General features: G+C 55.1%; 3 protein-coding genes across 3 annotated transcripts; all 3 read left to right on the top strand.

The window, feature by feature from the left end:
• Nucleotides 1-295: 295 nt before the first annotated feature.
• Nucleotides 296-6171, top strand: AURANDRAFT_72272 (hypothetical protein; the record flags this gene model as incomplete). The annotated part of the gene is made up of 8 exons (XM_009041899.1): nt 296-1097; nt 1131-1332; nt 1391-1615; nt 1866-2155; nt 2389-3264; nt 3331-4877; nt 4948-5759; nt 5969-6171. The coding sequence occupies 8 exons, from the start codon at nt 312-314 to the stop codon at nt 6169-6171; spliced, it is 4941 nt and encodes a 1646-aa protein (XP_009040147.1).
• Nucleotides 6172-6951: 780 nt separating this feature from the next.
• Nucleotides 6952-9243, top strand: AURANDRAFT_66561 (hypothetical protein; the record flags this gene model as incomplete). Its single annotated transcript, XM_009041900.1, has 7 exons — nt 6952-7139; nt 7640-7762; nt 7815-7944; nt 7969-8175; nt 8275-8643; nt 8692-8877; nt 8995-9243. The coding sequence occupies 7 exons, from the start codon at nt 6952-6954 to the stop codon at nt 9241-9243; spliced, it is 1452 nt and encodes a 483-aa protein (XP_009040148.1).
• Nucleotides 9244-10033: 790 nt separating this feature from the next.
• On the top strand, nt 10034-17382 carry AURANDRAFT_66560 (hypothetical protein; the record flags this gene model as incomplete). The annotated part of the gene is made up of 17 exons (XM_009041901.1): nt 10034-10185; nt 10440-10538; nt 10672-10807; nt 10834-10911; nt 11032-11033; nt 11061-11446; nt 11521-11574; nt 11642-11708; nt 11982-13353; nt 13718-14011; nt 14161-14220; nt 14325-14421; nt 14878-14941; nt 15448-16008; nt 16089-16848; nt 16869-16989; nt 17339-17382. The coding sequence occupies 17 exons, from the start codon at nt 10034-10036 to the stop codon at nt 17380-17382; spliced, it is 4347 nt and encodes a 1448-aa protein (XP_009040149.1).
• Between the last annotated feature and the right edge of the window lie 1174 nt (nt 17383-18556).

The following is an 18556-nucleotide window of genomic DNA, read 5'->3' as shown; positions in this document are numbered from 1 at the left end:
CCCTGCTCCAGCTCCAAATGCCTCAGCAATTCATCACTCAACCCAAACCCTTGGATGCCAGTAGAAACCATATGACCCCAAAAATATAAGCCGCGCCACCCCGGGCCCCGGGGAAGCGGCGAGCTGGGAGAGGACCACCACAACCAGCAGTTTTATTTAGCTGGATGATGATAGGTGGTCTAAACTCACTAACTCGTTACCGGAAACATATTGTACTGTCGTCAATGCAACATATTGTACAAGGCCTTCGTCCGCATGAGGGTCGAATCTTTTGTCCGTGGCGCATCCGCTATCGCGGCTTCTACAGCTGTATGGCTTTCAACCAGTCGGTCGGGCCGCTGGTCTGCTGTGCGGTGAGCGCGGAGGTTGACCGTATCTGCCGGAAAAACGGAGGCCTGGGCTTTTGCGAGCTGCTGTCCGAGTTCGCATCCCTCTCGTCAGGAGGAGAGCCGTCAGCGCAGAGTCAACTGACGTTCCGAAGTGCGACCAAGCATTTTACGCTCTCTGGAGGGTTGCGTGTGCGATTCGTGGGTGCACGGTCGGCAAGGCTCATGCCTCTCGATCGTGCAGATGCATCGCTGAGATCTGCGGTTGCGCACCAACAAGGAGAGGCAGTAGACTTGAGCGCCTCATTTAGTGGTAAGTCCCAGACCGTCAGAGGGGATGTGGGTGGAAATCGTCCGCGCGGTGCCTGGTTTGCGCGTTGGCGTATGGCGCTGGAAGCATCGCTCCGCCACGGTGAGTACGACGGGTTCGATTGCCCTGCGGTGCTGGTGCTCGTGGCATCGTCATCTGAACCTGCTGGTGTCGCAGCAGCACTTGAGGAGCTTGGCTCCCCGCATCATCTCGCTTCAGGCCTGACCGATGGACACTTCGACGAGAGGGCAACACCGCGCCATGTCCTGGTTCTCCATGACGTGATCGAAGGATTGGGTGATGCGCGAGCCGCGCTGAGTGCAGCTCGCGCATCGCTCCCATCCATCGTCGGAGGCGCTCCGACCATCGCCCGACTTCTAAATATTAATTCCCTTGCACCGGGTGCGACACCGATTGACGTGCGCTACCCGCGCCGATCCGCGCGGGACCCTTCCCATTCGGTATCCGCGCTTTGCGGTCGATTTACGTCGTAGGTGCGATTTCCGTGTCTTGACGCAGCGGATATGGCAGAGCTGCGTCGCTTTACCTCTGAACTTGTGCATGGGGGCGTCGTACCTGCCATCGAGCGGCGTGTCGCCAGCCTGTTCGCCAACGTAAACTCTTCGCGAAAGGGTGTGCGCAACGTTTTAAAATCCTGGCTGCGGCGCCCTCGCGAAGCTGCGTCCGCTCTTTCTGGTGCGCCAGCACTGTCGTCAAGACGCACCTTCCTCGAAGCCAGATACTTGTGGCATAGGTTCTGGCACTACTGGCGCAGTTGAGACTGGCGACGGCATCGTCACCGGAGTCAGGTACCGCTTTGACACAGTTGAAGCCCAGATACGACTTCTCGCTGACACTACTTTCTCTATGCGCGACTATGAGACTGCTCTCTCCATGTACCGCCTGGCGCGTGACGATTTCAAGAGCGCGGTCACTGTGTCAGGCAGGCCTTTGACCGCAGTCGTATCCATGTTCAAATGTATCTCGTAGGTGACAGGGCTTTGCTGCATTTGGGTTGCGCTAACGAAATGATTGCTCGAACCTTGCTCTGTCTCGCTTCGCTCAAGCAGCATCGATCTCGAGGTCCAGCAGCCAATACACTCGTTGATGCAAGTACCGACGACGGTGCAGTTTCCTGCGCAGATCAATTTAGTGCGCCCTCAGTCGCTTGAGCTCTGGGCGTCGGTCCAGACTTCATGGTACGAATTTACTGCATGATACATCCCTAGGCGCGTCTGGTGATGCGAAGGTGCTTTGGCGGGATGCAATCAGCGCGATCGATGCAGCGACTGCAGCACTGGTAGCAGCTGCCGATGAGGCGCGCACTGCCGAGGCGCGGAGTGAAAGTGGGGATTATCGGGCTGCAGGACGGAGGGCAACAGTGGCTGCGCGTATGCTTACGCGTGCTGCACTTGTGGCTGCCGACTGTCGCAACGATGAGGGCGATGGTCTCGCACCACGTGCCAAGCGTCGTTCCAAGGGCGGTCGGTCATGCGCTGAAGCTGCAGCTGATGCGCTCGTTGGAGCAGCCCAATTCGAGACAAATCTGAACGCAGCTGTCCTTTACGAGCAAGCCGCCTGGCGCTATCAAAGCGGGGGCTTTCGACGCAAGTGCGCGCTACACCTGGTCATGGCAGGCCATCGCTATCGCGCATGCGGTGCCGAGGCGCACGCCTGAGCCATGTCATGTGGTGATTCGAAGAGCGCTAATGTGCTATTGCTCACATTGTGCACACTGATCGTAAATCCTAGGTTCACGCTGTTGAGTGCTATGTCGCAAGCAAAGAGGCATACGCGGCCAGCTATGATGCTTCAACCAGGCGTGATCAGTCCGAGAGTGTGACTACGACCGCGCGTGTTAGAGGCTGGGCACGCATCGATGAGCACGTGGAGCATGCGTTGGGCCGTCAGCTCGAGACCCTGGGCCACCACGCGCTTGCACTTCGGTGTACGTTGACACTGCTAGGTAGTGCGCGAGCCCCTGCAGAGCGCCATGCACAGCTCCTTTCAGGATTTATCGCGGCCTGCGTAGCACGCCCTGACGCCCTTAAGCACGCCGCTGCAGCGCTCCGACGCGACCTGCCAAAGATGGTCTTCTGTGGTGGTGGTGAGTCATCAGATCGGGTCAATGCAGCGATCGAAAGCTGGGACTGCGACCACGCTCGTAGTCCGGGAACACTCGAGAGCCTGATAGTTGTCGGACTTCCGCTTCCTGTCATTGTTCACGATGCAGTCATAGTCCGGACGACGGATGAGATTATTGAGGGCGTTGGTGAGGGCGGACGCGGGCTAGGAGTTGCATGGGCCCGGGACCTCCGAACTCGGTTGAATATTGAAAAACGCGCAGTGGATATGTTCGAGGCTCAAAGCCGCCAAAGTATGCAACCTGGAGCCCAGCTCCGGGCTAGATGCGTCGATGCTCAGCTCGCCGCTGAGGCAGCTGCAGAGCGACGGGGGATTTCCATCTTCGAACTGGCAGAGTCTGGCTCTAGTGACGCTGGCTTGAAGACCCGCCTTTGGGCTGAACACAGCCTAGATTCGCCTCACGATCCAGGTCACTTCGAAGCTCGACGCACGACTTGGCCTCGTTGGGTTGCACGTGGAGAGGTTATCGATGTAAACGTCCTTGTGCCCGGGTCTCTCATCGCGCGTGCACTTGAGAGTAATGCAATGCCTCAAGAGCGTTGTCGATAGGTGGTTTTTCGCAATGCGTTTGCAGTTCCTGTGGAGCTCTCTGATGTTCACCTTGTCTGCACACTGGAGCAAGGCATTGACTTTGCACGTAGATCTTCCTCGCTCACTCATAATTCAGACGCCGCGCAACGTTCATGGAGTTCATCACAGAGTCGAACTACTCAAACGCAACCACAACAAGACTGTGACCCATTCCTCGCCCAGCTCACAGCAGCTACGGACTCATACGATGCGGACCCATTTTCTAGCTCGCCTTACATCGTGGAACATGTCCATGTGACCTTACCGCCCGGGGGGGGGGGACTTGGAGGTGCACTCGTCCGCCTCCGGTGTGGTGTTTCGGCTCTTAATGGCACACTTCGCGTCGTGGGCGTCCGATGGAAGCTAGGTGGTAAGATTTGGGGTGCTGCGGCGTTCGTACGCCGGGGTCCACGCCTTCGGCGGACGCGCGAGGAACGTGCCTCCCGCATACGCGCCCCTGACGCATCGCTTGCAGTCCACGTCGTTGGTGATCTACCGCGCGTAGTTGCACGCATCCGTGGCCTCGGAGACAACAGTATTCCCCCCGCCTGGGATAATTCTAGTGCCCCTCCGAGGCCCTCAAGCTTCGCTGCACTTCATGGAGAGGTCAGACGAGGAATCCTGGAACTTGCTAACATCGGGCGCGCGCCTGCATCAGACATGCTTGTCCGTTGCAATCTCCCGTGGATAGCAGTCGGTGGAGAAATAGGCATCAATTCGCCCAAGGGCAATGTCTCTGTGACACACAGCGCCCTCGGCGCATCAGGTCTTTCCTGGCGTGCCATTGATGTGCGCGGTAATCCAATGGTCCTCGGGCGAGGCGAGTCTGCGTCACTCCCAGTTTTGTTTCGTGCACAGGGCGCTGGAGGCAAACACCAATTGCAATTTCTTGTGCAGTACGCTCCGTTGGGGCCGAAATTCGAGCCAGAGGTACCTCGTGGTTGGCCGCCCTTTCAAGATGGTGACTTAGAGGCTGGGGATGCTGCGAATAGGTCATCCATGTCACGTGACCCACACGCAATTGACCTGCCACCCTTGAGCCGACGCGTGACGCTCTGCATTGACATCACCGTTCTCCCATCTCTCACGTTAGAGACTCTCAAGGTCATCCCCAAGTTTAATCGCCCCAACGCACATCATTTATCGATGACGCTCGCCAACTACTACTGCGCAGATGGAGGCGTCTCCAGTGCTCTAGGACGGGCCCTTAAGGTGACCCACGTTCATGCCCTCGGTGATGGGACGTGGCAGCTCCACGATGCTCTCAGTCCCCATGGTCTGCTCGAGCCAGCTCACGACACTTCGCCGGAGAGATGCCCTTCCATGGACGGGCAGCCTACTCATACCCAGGTACCCGTCTCTTCGGCACCTCTCGATATTCGAGTGGACTGGCAGGAACAGCTTGCGCTCCATTACACTCTGCTAGCTCGTCGCACGACGTGCACGGCCTGGTCTGCTGGCTCTGATATCAACGTAGACCTCTTCAAGGTCGAACATGCTGCATCGCGATTCGAGGATGACCTTTTGTGCGTCTCACTGCGCCACCATCGACCGAGACATAAGATACGCACCGAGCACAAGAGCTTGTTCATGTAGGCGCGCTCGTGATGCACAGCTGATTGATAATGCACGCGCGACTCCGAGAACAATTCAAGCAATCAGGAGGGAGGCGCGCTCAAAGGACATCGATACGGGGCCAACGAGGACCCGAGAGGGCGATGCTGCCGCGAAAGCAAAGGGAGGTGCTTCACGTTTGGCATGCGCCGCTCTAGAGGCTGCATTACCTCGGAGTGCCATAGCGCTTGTTGTTGCGTGGGCTTCAAGTGATGAAAATAGCAGCGAGTGCCACGCACCCCCCCAGGTCTGCGGCCAGCACCATGTCCTCAGTGTTCCGATTGGTGAAACGTTGGCGTCGCGAGTCAAGGAGGTACCTGGGTGCACCTGGCCCTGCTGTCCCATATCCCTCGCGCTCGATTTCACCGTCGTCCATATTGAGGACATTGGCAATGGCCGTGCAACTGTGTCCGTCACTGCCATTGTCGCTAATACACTCATGCTTGACGGAACTGGCACAGACCTAGCTGTCGAGGTCTCCTGCATAGACGACGTAATGGGCGACGTCTACTGGTGCGGTCAGACGAAGAGTCGCTTTCCAAAGCTTACGGTTGGTGCAAGTCCTCGTGTCATTCTACTTGAGGCATCTATTGCCCGCGCCGGTGTCTTCGACCTAGGTGCACTCCTTGCTATCAAGGCTGTAATGTTGCCGGTTGATCCCAGCTCGACATCGGATGGCACACGAATCCCGCCGAAGATCTGCGATGCCCTGTCTGGAGGACTTACTTTCATCTTCAAGAATCAGTTCCTCCTGACTGTCGAAGACTCTTCTTCGCGATACTTCCCCGTTGGATGTAGCCTTCGAGCAGCACCACCAAGATGTAGGGGGGGGACAGGGACACATCTCGTACCACAGCCCCACATTTGCGACTAGAAGCTGTCCTGTAGAACAAGACGACGCAGGGAACACCACACAGCCCACTTGGGGCTTCAACGCCAGGCGTGAAATACGCCTTTATCACGCCATGAAAAGGGCGGACGCGGGGCGATTTCAAGCACATAGTATTGGCCTCGCCGCACCCCCTGGGCTCCCCCAAGAGCGCCCCGTGCGCGCTCCCCGTGCGGGGCACGTGCGGGGAGCCTGCCACTATCCTAGCGCGCCGGCGTGTGCCAGAAATAGCAGCTCTCGGTTGTTGTCAGGGTGGAAATCGAGCGAGAAGTAGCCGGGTAGTGGCCGGTAACTCCCCTTGGTTGTTCTGGGTTTGATTCTGGCATTCTCGCCGCTGGATGTGCGCCAGTTGCGTTTACCGTAGCGGCCTTGGTGCATTTCGGTGGCGCTCAGGCGCTTTTGGTCGTATTTTAGCGACTTTTGGTTCAACTTGAAGTTTTGTGGTACTTGGGTCCCGACTAACCTACTGTGCGCTTCGTAATACGGATCAACAAAATTCGATTAGTGGATCACAAAACGCGTGCAAATCCGTTGGAATAAAGCTCCCGCATGCACTTCTGATCTACTCCAACAATCCTAGAGCAAAGAAGTGACTGAAACGCGCGCTGCCCGATCCCATGTTGAAGTACAAGTTGAACATACAGCCATGTTGAAGTTATTTGTGGCCCGGCGCCAGAAGCCGCCACAAGGTCTAAGGCAGATTTTAACGCTCGGCCGGTAACTTTTCAGCTTGATTTCCACCCTGGTTGTTGTGTTCTTGAGTGCGGGGGGGGCTCGGGGGCCGTGCACGCAAGCCAGCTGCTGGAAGCGGCTGTTGGAAGTGTGTGCCGGCACACCGGAATGTGCCGGCACAAGCCGGCACAAGCCGGATTCGACTGTGCCGGCACACCCCGGGCAGCCCGTCCCTGTGCCGGCGCGGCTACCGGCACAGCGGGCTCGTTTGTTTTTCACCCTGAGCGTGGCGTACTTGTCGTGCTTCGCCACCGCGGGTCCCTCCGCGTCACGGTGGCCCTTATGTCTTTTCTCTGTATCCTAAATATCCTACGCTGATATATCCTGCGGCTATCATCGCCCTATTAACGCCCAACCTGCCATCCATGGACACGCAAATGCTCGAAGGCTCTTCTAGTCTATCGTGTTATGAGTCACTCAACGAGGAGCTGCTTCCGCAACTTCCGGGTTATCGCTGCAATCGGCACTCTGCGGGAAATCGAAACCAGACGATCAAATACATAAACCGTCACATGTTTCTCACAGCCGCGAAGAATGTGGAGCCCTACGATCAGTGAGATTCACCCAGGTCTAGCTTATGTAGTCATTGGTGTGTAGGCATGACCTAGTGCTGTCAAACTCGGCCACTTCGTTGACCCTTCGGAGTGTGAAGTCTCATCAGCCATCGATGGGCAGCAACACAACAGGTACCGTGACTCCTGCGAATCGGTTCAGACTCCATCGGTAGGCATCGAAGCGCCATTGAAGAGATCTAATAAGGTGCTATGCTTCTACGCATACTTCATGGAGGCAGTCCATGACTCATACTTGGAAAACTTTCGAGTTCGGCGATGCGAAATTTATTATTATCTGGAAGATGACTCCATGCAGATCGTTGAGCCCAAACAAGAAAATTCGGGTGTACCGCAAGGGAATTTCATGAAGCGACATCGCGTCCCAAAGTCGGAGGACGATTACTTCACAATTCAAGATATTGAAGTTGGCTGCTCCATCGAGCTGTCTGTATTTGAATCATCAAGGCTAAGTTATTTTGGGGATAGACAATGCACGTAGGTACGGGAGAATATTTCATGTCAACGGTTGCAATGAATCAACCAGGAATTTCCTGCGTAACATGAAGGGCGCAGAACCAAACGCAAATAGCCTTCCTCCTGTCGACCGCTATGAAACAGAAAGGTGAATTCAGCCCCCCCCCCCCCCCCCGCCCCCCCGCCCCGCCCCCCCCGAGGTCTCTTGAATGTGGTATCCAACACTATCAATCCATTCATTTCGTTTTAAAACGCAGGCGCGATCTTATGTCTCGGGAAACTGGCAAAGACCCAACTGTCTCACACAATATTCAAAAAAATCCGATGAAAGTACTTTTTAAGCGTGGCTAATAGGCAGGGTGTTTTGTTTGCAGAGAGCCCCCCGCCTTGCTCATTTTACTGAAAAGGGCCTTTTCGCAGGTGTTCGCTGAGGCAGCATTAGGCAACACGGTTGACAACTCTGGCCGCCATGGGTTTCTCAAATACGGGACTTCTGTGCTGCGATTTTATTGTTACTGGGACGATTCGAGTTCGCTTTATGGAGATGTTCTGATGTTTAAAGTGCACTATTTCTTATATGACAATACAATTGAAATTCTTACCGTATGTCACCAGGGGTCTTTCGTGTAAACATGATGCAAGGGCATTACATTGCCTTAGGTACACTCTCCGAATTCAGGCCGTGATAGTTATCCGCTGTTGCTAAAACGAGCAAAACTTCCGAAGTCAACGGGTGGCTTTTATCACTGGACTGATTTGAAAATTGGATGTACTATAAATGCATATTCAAGATTGATCAAAATGATTGATGCAGATCGTGCTACTCGTGAGTTCTATTTGAAAGAAGGCATTGATCTAGGCTCGCGCCTTGCCCCTCCCGTCGAGGATCATCCCGTGGCTCTCGAACGCATGCCCCCCCCTTATTCTGGATTTGGAAGTGAAGAAGATTCTTTGACCTCATGCGCCGGGTCGTTGGTCCAGAAGGCGCCGGCAAAGCATCGCGGTGAAGAGGGTGTCCTTCGCTATCAAGTGAGTATTCCGAGGAATATCAAAGTACTTATATGCATACATTCATAGGCTGCATTCGCAAACCCAAAACCTGAGGACAGGGGGCGTTTGTTTGTACTTGTATACTACTCGACCGAGTTTGCACTTATGATTCGTGAACCGCCTCGGCGCAATTCTGGCGTCGTCGGGGGTAATTTCCTCGCTAAGATGAAACTGAAGCACCCAGATGGGAAGCTTGTTACAGCAGCTGACATTGTAATTGGCGCCACTCTGACTCTCGCATCTCACACTTTCGTAATTCTCGATGCAGATGAAGCCACACTTAAATACATGGAACACAGACCAATCCAATTTCCACATTCTAACCCCCAGGCAGTGACGCAGCTCTACACACGCCTCGCAAATGTTGCATGGTCTGATGAGGACACCCGGCGTGCTGCACTAGATGTGGCCTCCCATGGATGTGGTGCTCTGGATTTTAATGCATTTGAAAAGCTGCTCACGGCTCTTGGCAGCAGTACTATCACAATCGCAGATGTGCCTCCAAAACAAGCGATGATTACAATGTGGCGACATTATGCAACAGACGGCCAAATTAAATTGATCGATTTACCATTTTGAGAGAGGCGTTTTCCTCAGGCACCAGGCTATTCCAGTGTTCTAGCAAAAGCGGAGCCCCCCGCGCCGCCGCCTCCCTCGGAATTGCCAGCCGCAGCGCAGCGCAGTCAGATCAAAGCCCCAAGTGTGCATCGCCCAAACAACCACACACTCTCACAATCATCACATCCACACCACACTACACTGCACTCACATTGCACTGCACTCACATTGCACCTGCGGGGCCTATAGGACCGCGCCAGTCAGGGTACTTGGGCACATTGTGCCGCGTAACTCGCCTTGCCGAACGGCTCGTAAGTTAGGGGCCCCACCCCCGGACCCGCGCGTCCGGGCGTTCTGGGCGGCGTCCCGGCGGCGTCCCGGCGGCGTCCCAGTGGCGTTCTGGCGGCGTCCCCGGCGTTCTGGCGGCGTCCTGGGCGTCCTTTGGCGTCCTTTGGCGTCCTTCGGCGTCCTGGGCGTTCTGGCGGCGTCCCAGCGCGTTCCGGGGCGTCCCGGCGACGTCCTAGTTACGTTCTAGCGGCGTCCCGGCGGCGTTCCGGCGGCGTTCCGGCTGGCGTCCTCGGCGTCCCGGCCGTTCTCAGGTCGCGCGGGTCCGGTGGGGCCCCTTAAGTTTGAAGGGGCACTACCATTTCCCCTCAAGACGGCTGCGTAAAACCTCCCTATCTTTCTAATAAAAATCATAAAAAAACTTATATCATGGTAAAACCATGCCAGGGCCGAACTTAAATTAAATTAATACATTCAATCATAAGTTCTCCTTCACTTACCAATCGACGGACCAAGTTGCAGTGAAATGTATCGCTCGGCTGAAACGTCGTCTTTTGCTCGAGACGATGTGGTTGGCCGGCGGCGCGGGGCTGCGTCCGGGGTCTGGGGCGCCCGAAGGTACTACTCCCTCGCGGCTGCCGGCCGGAATCGGGGCGACGAGAGCGGGGTTCGCTTGGAGTAGTACCTTCGAGCACCCAGAACCTCGCCGCGGGGACCGCCTCGCGCGCGCGGGGAGCGAGGGGAAAATGATCTCAGCTTCTGCATGTTCCCGAGACGAGCGGGCTGAAGTTTTGGGATGCCCGACCCCGAGTTGCCGCTGCGAAGTGTGCTCAGTTTCTCTCCCCCTGGCCTGGAACATGCCAAACCCAGCATCAGAGATCGTGCGACCATCATCGACGACGTCCAACCACTTTTCGAAAGTAAACTTCTAGGTTCAATAAGTTAATGTTGCGTTCCGGCCGACGATTGGTAAGTGTCCTTCCTGGCTACTCGAAGATTAAATCGCATTTCCGTCTAATCCCCGTACTATTGTAATATCATAATATGAGGCCGAAAGTTTCGATAGATGAAGTATTTGATCACTTTCAGCAACTTGATGTTGACGCGTCCGGCAAGGTGGGAAAGAACGTTGTGGATGGATTCTCATGGAAATAAATAGGTTAGTAAACGCGAGCTGGAACGATTCTTAGCTGGTGATGATCTACAGCACACATTTATAGTAGTCTTCGAGACTGCAGACATTGGAATATCTTGGGAAGATGGTACGGACATGCGGGTAACCAACCGGGGGTGCGGTAATGTTATGTACTTGAGGAATTTCTATAGGTAGTGATTTCTGCCATTGAGCCTGGATCGCCTGCGTCTGATAATGCGGACGTTGTCATTGGGCTTGCCCTGGAATCGGTAAATGGAGCAGTGCTTCCCGAGGGTGGGGCATACACATTAAAAAAAGCATGGCGTGCGCTACTCATGGAGCCGAAAATCCTGCTTGAGTTCGTAATCGGCATCAACAAATGAATTTAGCTGTCAGTCACGTGACGATGAGATTCTAGGTTCTACGAGCCGTTTATCATCGTCCATGATTTTGCGCATACGTTAGACATAGAAATCGATACTTCACGCAGAAGACATGCTAAGAAGACAATTACGTCCAACCCCAGCTCGCCAGCGCTTCTACGAACGCCCATGGTTCATCTTTGGGCCAAGATCGATGCGCTGTTCACCTCTGATGAGAACGCACCAAAGCTCACGAACACTAAACAGCAGCTCCTTCTGACTGTATTGTCTAGGGCATGTAACGTGCTCCTTAGTCATCTCACTTGCACACAACCCCAGGTCAGAATAAAAAATAGGGCATATGCATTCCTTTCTGATGTCATAGAGGCGCTTGACGAAGCGTTATTTGTCTTGGCGCCGCAGCACTTCAAGTTTGGAGTTTGTGTGTTCGCAGATACGATATCCGGCAAGATCCAGTGCTCATTCAATCGCACTTGAATTTTGCTATCGTCCTAGGTGTATTGACTATACAGAGTGACCGGTCACCCTTCAGACTCCTCACGAGAGATGGTCCTACGCATCTAGTCCGCGTCAATGCGTAAAAGTTCCGAAATCCGCAAAGTTCTTGATTCTGCAGTTACAACACGTCGCTACATCGACATCTTGGCTTTGAGAACGAGCCGAATCCTCTCCACACGTATTCGGTAAGCACTCAGGCGAGACATTTTCAGGAGTCACTAGCCAATTCTGTCGACACAGGCGCATGTCCACGCGGCGCTCCAACTGGGCTTCACTAGTACCATCACAGCCTCAGTCTTGACTAATAAATCCTGAGGAAACGATTGTGAAAATATACAGGCAGTGAACAAGTACGAGTATTCACATCAGAGCTGCTGTTAGAGTATGATCAAAATAGCAACTCGCGAAGCCTCGTGTCAACACAATCTTGAAATGCCCAAATGCTGAGGTGACTTTAGGTGGCTTGAGTTCGATGAATTCAGGAAACTATACGTCACGCATCTTTTAGGAGAGGAAGCGATAGATGCTCTGCGTAATCGTGTTAAAGTCCGATTCCGAAGTGATGAGGAATTGAAGTCGCTTGCAGAAGAGCGTGCAATGTTGCAGCGGCGAGCCAAGTTAAAGCTCGAGCTTGAAGCTCGGCGCGAAGTGAATCGTACCATCAAGCAAAAACAGAAAGATCGCATGTCCACTATGTATTATCGCGACTGTGATGGAAATTTGCGTCGTGGAAAACTCAGTGCTCTCACAAGGACAAATACTTCCGCAGCGAATACTGCAAACGTGAAGTATTCTACTGGGCCAGCAAAACAGAACCCCAGAGGTACAGCAGAAATGCGTCGAATTCGACGGAGGTTGGCTCGCGAAAAACTGATTCACAAGCGGCGGTCAGATCAAGATGCAAGGCATAAAGCACAAGCCGAAGAAGCTAGAAAGAGGGAGTTTCAAGCAATTCAAAATCGGCAGCTAGTTGCCAAGATGATGACGGAATCTGGTTTTGAGAACGTCTTGGCTCATTCAGCGGACGATAACAATGATGGAGCCTCCCAGCACGGTTTTCCCCATGCATCATTTTCTGGATACGCGTATTCACGAACAGTCCTGAGCCACGCACTTTCGCACCCCATATTCCATGGATCAGTCAGGGCACCAATCAGCACATCGCGTTCCCAGTCGGGTCTTAGTGTACGTTCAATGGTCTCCAATTTGAGCCAACCTGCGCTCAACGTTACGGGACACAATTGGCGTGTCTTTCATTCGCCGCCGCTTTGTCGGGGACTTGCGCGCCAACATTTTCGTACGCTGACGGCTGCACACGATCGTTCAGAGATAATCCACCCGGCAATATGGGGCTGTGTTCTCGCATCAGGGCTAGCCTTCTCAGATGCATCAGTGACATGCCCCGCGCTTGTGGGTTACTCGCTTGAGCGACAGATACCACGCCCCGAGGTATCTACGCGCCATCTAGACAAGTTACGCCCACCCATCCGTCGACTGCCACGTGGCGGTGGGTGCATTGACCCTCTGAGTGGTACCACAGGCGGCTTTGATGACGCGATTACGCCATGCCACACCTGTCTTGGTGGTCGCTTTGGCTGTCCTTTCTGTTATGAACTCCCTGAGGGTCTCCAGCTGCACAAATACTCGTATATGCCAGGTGATACCGCGCAGGAACGCATGGAACATACACCTCAGAAACTACACACCGACCTCACTACGCAAACTGCGCTGACGCATGATCGCAATGTTCGACATGACCGAGCAGAAGTTCTCGTCAAATCTATTCCCTGTGGCACAGTGATCAAAATCAATCTTTTTTGTGATGACTCCGTAAGGCACCTCCACCACCTTTTCCGTGCGGCGTCCACGCATGGCACAGAGCCGCGGGCACTGCTCTATTTACCAACGCAACATGGACTCATTGAGATGGACGTAGATGCAGAACCCCTGCGTTTCATTGATGGCTCCTCCCGGCTTCCTAACAGAGGCTCCATCCCACTCTTTCGTTATGGTTTAAACAAGCGGGATGCCAAAGCCGTGATTTTCCATGGTTCTCACGAGTCTGCATGGCCTTTAGTAAACATTTTTATTGGCAATAACTTGCTAATGAAACACTTCCCATCTGCTTCTTGCCTTTTATCTGACCTCGATAGCGCCCCGAGGACACTACCTGGGACAGACTTGGTGCAAACAGGTCTTTGGAAAGTTTTTTCACTTCAAATTTTCCAACACAGACTTTATGCTCAGCAAGACGACGAGGCTGAGGAAAGTCACCGACGACATCTCGAGGACCGCTCACTCGAAAAGCACGTGGCCGATGCACTATCTCACCGCAGACTGGAGCCTGCTAGTCGCAGAAGACGAGGGCGCTGAAGGGCGAACGTGCCGTTTCAAGAAACGCAGTGCCAGCCATATCGATATCTTCGGCCGATGCTATGTAATGCAGCTTGGCTTCGCAAATAAAAAATGCTTAGGATATGTAGATCACGTGACGTCTCTTCCGTGTTTGCTGCCCACATGGGTGTATCCAAAATTCCGGGAGGCAAAGCTTGCAGATGAGGTACAAACACGGGTGTGAGAATCGCTGCCGCCTCATCAGGATACCTGATGATGAACATGACGATGATGATGATACAGGGCCGTGTCCGAGGTCGCCTGCCGGCACGCCCCGATCTCGCCGCCTTGGCCGGCGGACTGGTAGGGTTTTGTCCGCAGAGGCTCCCCGGGGTCTTGCGCCGAGGCGACCGGCTCGAAATTGGCGCCATGGCGTCGCCACTCATGTGCACGCGAGCCTCCTATAGGTCGAAGTCACTCGAGCTGGTGTTTCACTCGACTCGGCAGCCAGGCCCAGCAAGTGGCGAGGGGCAACCCCACTGGCCGAGGGGCACTCAAAGCGCGGTCTGTTGCCCCCCCCCCCCCCCCCCCCAATGTATCCCGCCGGCGGGATATGCTACCCAACATCCCCTAACAAACACGTCCCTAACCAACACTTAGCGGGGGTTGTCCCTTCAAGGTATACTTCTCTTACTTAGCTTTAGGTTCACAGTGCAGTGGAAATATGCTGGCTTAGTCGCTTACTTGTATCTTTTGTACGAGGATACGCGGATTCGGAATCCTCTTCTTTTATTCTCTTGCACACTTCAGGTTTTCGTGACCGAGGAGTCTAGCCACGGGACCGTCTACAGGTGAACCGTTAATGGAGAACTTGAAGGCTGTCATGAAGCAGTGGTCTATGCGGACGATGCTGCCATTGAGGAGTTGATGCTGGGTCAACGCCCCCTGTACGCCCGGGGTAGCTACTGCAGGGTAGCCCGGAGTGTTCTAGTGGACGGAAACTACGAGTGAACGTTACAGGCCTGGCAACAAGGACGAAAACAAAATCTGAAAACGAATACTCTGGGCTGATACTTCCCTTCAAGTAAGCGTTTTTTTGAACATTTAAATACGACTTCCGACCCGAACCGGCGACCCCACACCCTTGAAATCCCTCAATCGATACGATTAGCGCGCTATCCCGATGGGCCGGCTTGGCGGGGGCATAATTCAACAATTTTGCCACGATTTCCGTCCGGTGGTCGCGCGCGGTCGACGGAGGACCTCTATGACATACTACGGCCGGCGGCCAGGAAGAATAAATAAATACTTCTATGGGGCGCTCTAGCCCTATGGTTGTTTTCGTCCTTGCCTGGCAAAACGAATTACATGTAGGGTTTAGACCACTATCATCATCAAATAAAACTGCTGGTCGTGGTGGTCCTCTCCAGCTCGCCGCTTTTCCGGAGTCCGGGGGCGGTACGGAAGGCCGGAAATCACAACTGACAAAATTCAATCCGATTTCTGCCGAAACTCTCGCCGCTACCTTGGCGCGGCGCTCGGCGCCGCGCTATAGAATGAGCCTTACTGAATGACATTTTACGCCTTTAGGGGATTTCCGCACCATCCGCTACGGCCAATGCGTGGATTCACCGGCAAGCTTGAATTCTATGCAGTATCCATGTCAGGCCAACTCCTTTCGACATCAGCGCTGGACTTCTGGATGGGATTGCTTATTCGGATACTAGCTCTCGTGGCTGCTGGCTTATTCGTCGCTGAAGTCCAGCTGCCCCCCTGGATGGACAGGGAGTACGCCCATCTGTCCCCTCGGGACCGTGGTGGGCCCGATCGTGCTGGGCTTCTGCGTCCAGATCTGCAAGAAGACAAGGACATCGAGGTCCCTCTCGAGCCGGCTGCCGTGCAGGAAAAGCCCAAGGCGTTAAAGGCAACCGGTGTCCTCGAGTCTGTGGCAATGATTGCCATATACATGTCGGCGGCGATTGGGATTGTCTATTTGAACGCATATATCTTGACTCAATGGCCATGGGCAGCTACCCTGACAATGCTGCAGATGCTGTTCTGTTCAATTGCAGCGCGGGGCTGTGTGTTCGCGGGCTTGTCGGACCCGGCCAAGGTTGGTATGACCCCAAGGCACTATGTAACCATCTGCGTGTAGATTATCCGTGTCCGAGGCGCTGGCGATCCCCCCGCTCCAATACCACCATTACGTAAAGAGCATATCTAGCTTGTAGGCCTCTTGCGCTACTATACACATTTTACCTTTATGGCTCTAACGCGGTGTATGACTACCTACCTGTTGGGTACATCCAGCTCCTGAAGCCGGGGCAGGCAATCGGCGTTTACATCCTTCTCGCCATGGCGGGGAAGGAGGCTGTCTCCATGCTTCCGGTCTTAAACTTGGCAGTCATCCTCGGTGCAGTCATTGTCGCGAGCGTGGCGAAGTCAGAGGTCGCGGGCTGGTCGACAGCCGGCTTCATGTTCATGATGGTCAGTAATGCTTGTTATAGCTTTTACCTTGTGGGCCAGCAGCTTGTTCTAAACACATCCCTTGGAGGCGGGAAACATGCTTCCAAGCTCGATGCCATCACAACGCTCTACTTTCTTGGCCCAGCAACAGCCATGGGCCTTGCCGTCGTGGCTGCTGCAACCGAATGGGGTCAGGCCGATTTTCGATTGACAAGCGTGTCCCCATGGTTTCTTTTGTGCGACTGCATCATTGCGTTCTCGCTCAATCTTATCCAAATAAACATCATTGGAAAACTCAGCGCCCTGAGTTACATGTTTGCTGGCTACGCGAAAGGCTTTCTAACGGTCGTCATCTCTGTAGTTTTCTACAAGGAAGCTGTGGATGGCCTTGAAATTACTGGCTATATCGTGATGCTCTTCGGCCAGCTGTTGTGGTCTCTCCGCAAGTTGCGTGCACGCTTACCCCAAGCCGACCGTGAGGATGCCGGTCTTAACTTCAAACTCGGCGTTGTTTTCAGTTTTTTGGTCATAAGCCTTATTTATAGCCTCACGGTCGACGCTTGCTTAGCCGTGCCTTGCCAATAAACCGATTGCATAGTAGCCGGCCACAGTGCAATGCAACCAGGAGATACATGGAGTCAAAGAAGACGATATCGCCTACCCGATGTGAGTCCCTCTTGATGTGCGGCCGTAGTACCCGATAAATGCAGTCAGACCAAGCACATTGCGATTGGGCGCCCGATGCAGCGCTACCAAGACCCGGCGCCGTGCTTGGTGTGGGCCATGCCGTGATCGGACGCGGCCCCGAGAAGACCACCGGCTGGCGAGTATGAGCCCGGCGCTCGCATCAGCACAGCACGCGGGCCATGATAGCGGCTGCTGCCAGCGCAGGTGCCACTAGGCCCTGAGGCACTATTTCGCGCGACGCGCCGACTCGCCAGTGGATCTGACTGGTACATAAGACCCGCATTCGCTATGCTCATCACACGGGTCAGAAGTTGGGGTGGATACCCAGGTCTGGACATTAAGCAATGTGACTCGCCGGGTTTAACGAGTTAGACGCGTTTGTCCTTGTTGGAGGCGCGGCACAAAACCGCGGCAACTTGACGACAGCGCCGGTTTGTTGCCGTGCGGTAATGTGCCGTCAAAGAGCCGTCCGCGGGCCGCAACTTTTTAGTCGCCGTCCTTTTTGGTCACCAAAAGAACGTCGGGGCGACCAGAAAGGTCCGTCTAATTTGCCACCAGAAAGGTCACCAAAAAGACGCCCAATCCCCCAACCAAATCCCATGATAATAATAAACTAAAACATCAGACCTTAAAGTTGGCCGTTAGAAAACGGGCCGCCATCGTGACGCTGACGTCACTTCACCACCAAAAAGGTGCGACCTTTTGGTTTCGAGGCCCCGAACCCGAGCGGCGGGCGGCTCCGACCGCGGAGTTTCTGACGTCACCTCGCCACCAAAAAGGTGCGACCTTCTGGTATCGAGGCCTCGGAGCCGCCATTTTGGGCCCTGACCAAAAAGATGCGACCTTTTGGTTTGACGATCGGGAGGAATTGTGGAGGCCAGGAATTGGGGCGAGCCGCAGCCCAGCGCCTCTCTCACGCCCAAGTCTTTGACGGCGCTCCACGTCGCCCCCCCCGAGGGGGCGCCCCCGGCCGGCCCAGGGGCCCCGGGCGGCGCGGGGCCGACGCAGCGCGAGTACGGGCTCCCGGGCTGCGTCAGAGCGCCGCCCCACGGCCTCGTCGCGGCGAGCGAGGGCTGCCCGGCCTTGGTGAAGCAGATGGGCGAGGGGTCCGGTGGGCTGCCGCGCGGGTCCGGGACCATGGCGTGGCCTCGACGTGCGGCGCGGGGCGCGGGATGCGACAGCGCTGGCCGTGCGGGCGCTGCACTCGAAACCGCGGCGCGACGGACGTGCGCGCCCGCGCCGAAGGCGCGCGCACCTCCGTCGCGCGGATGAGAGTGCCGAGCTGGACTCGGCGTGGCTACCATGGCCCTTGACCGACGAGGGATGATCGCAAACGATCTCTGCCGCTGCGCGGGCCCGACACATGGGCTGGCGGGTCGGGCAGGGGCGAGGGCAGCCCCTCGCTGCCCCCCGCGCCCCTCTCCTCGGACGCGATGCAGCCCGCCAGCCCCTCCCGCCTTCGCGTGCGTCGCTAGCGCAGCAGCGGAGATCGTTGTGGGGCGCGCGGCTAGGGGGCGCGCGTGCAACATAGCGTCTAGAGCGTCTG

This window comes from Aureococcus anophagefferens (assembly GCF_000186865.1).
Source record: "Aureococcus anophagefferens unplaced genomic scaffold AURANscaffold_24, whole genome shotgun sequence".
In the NCBI taxonomy this organism is placed as follows: Eukaryota; class Pelagophyceae; order Pelagomonadales; family Pelagomonadaceae; genus Aureococcus; species Aureococcus anophagefferens.
This window is presented reverse-complemented; position numbering and strand designations above follow the sequence as displayed.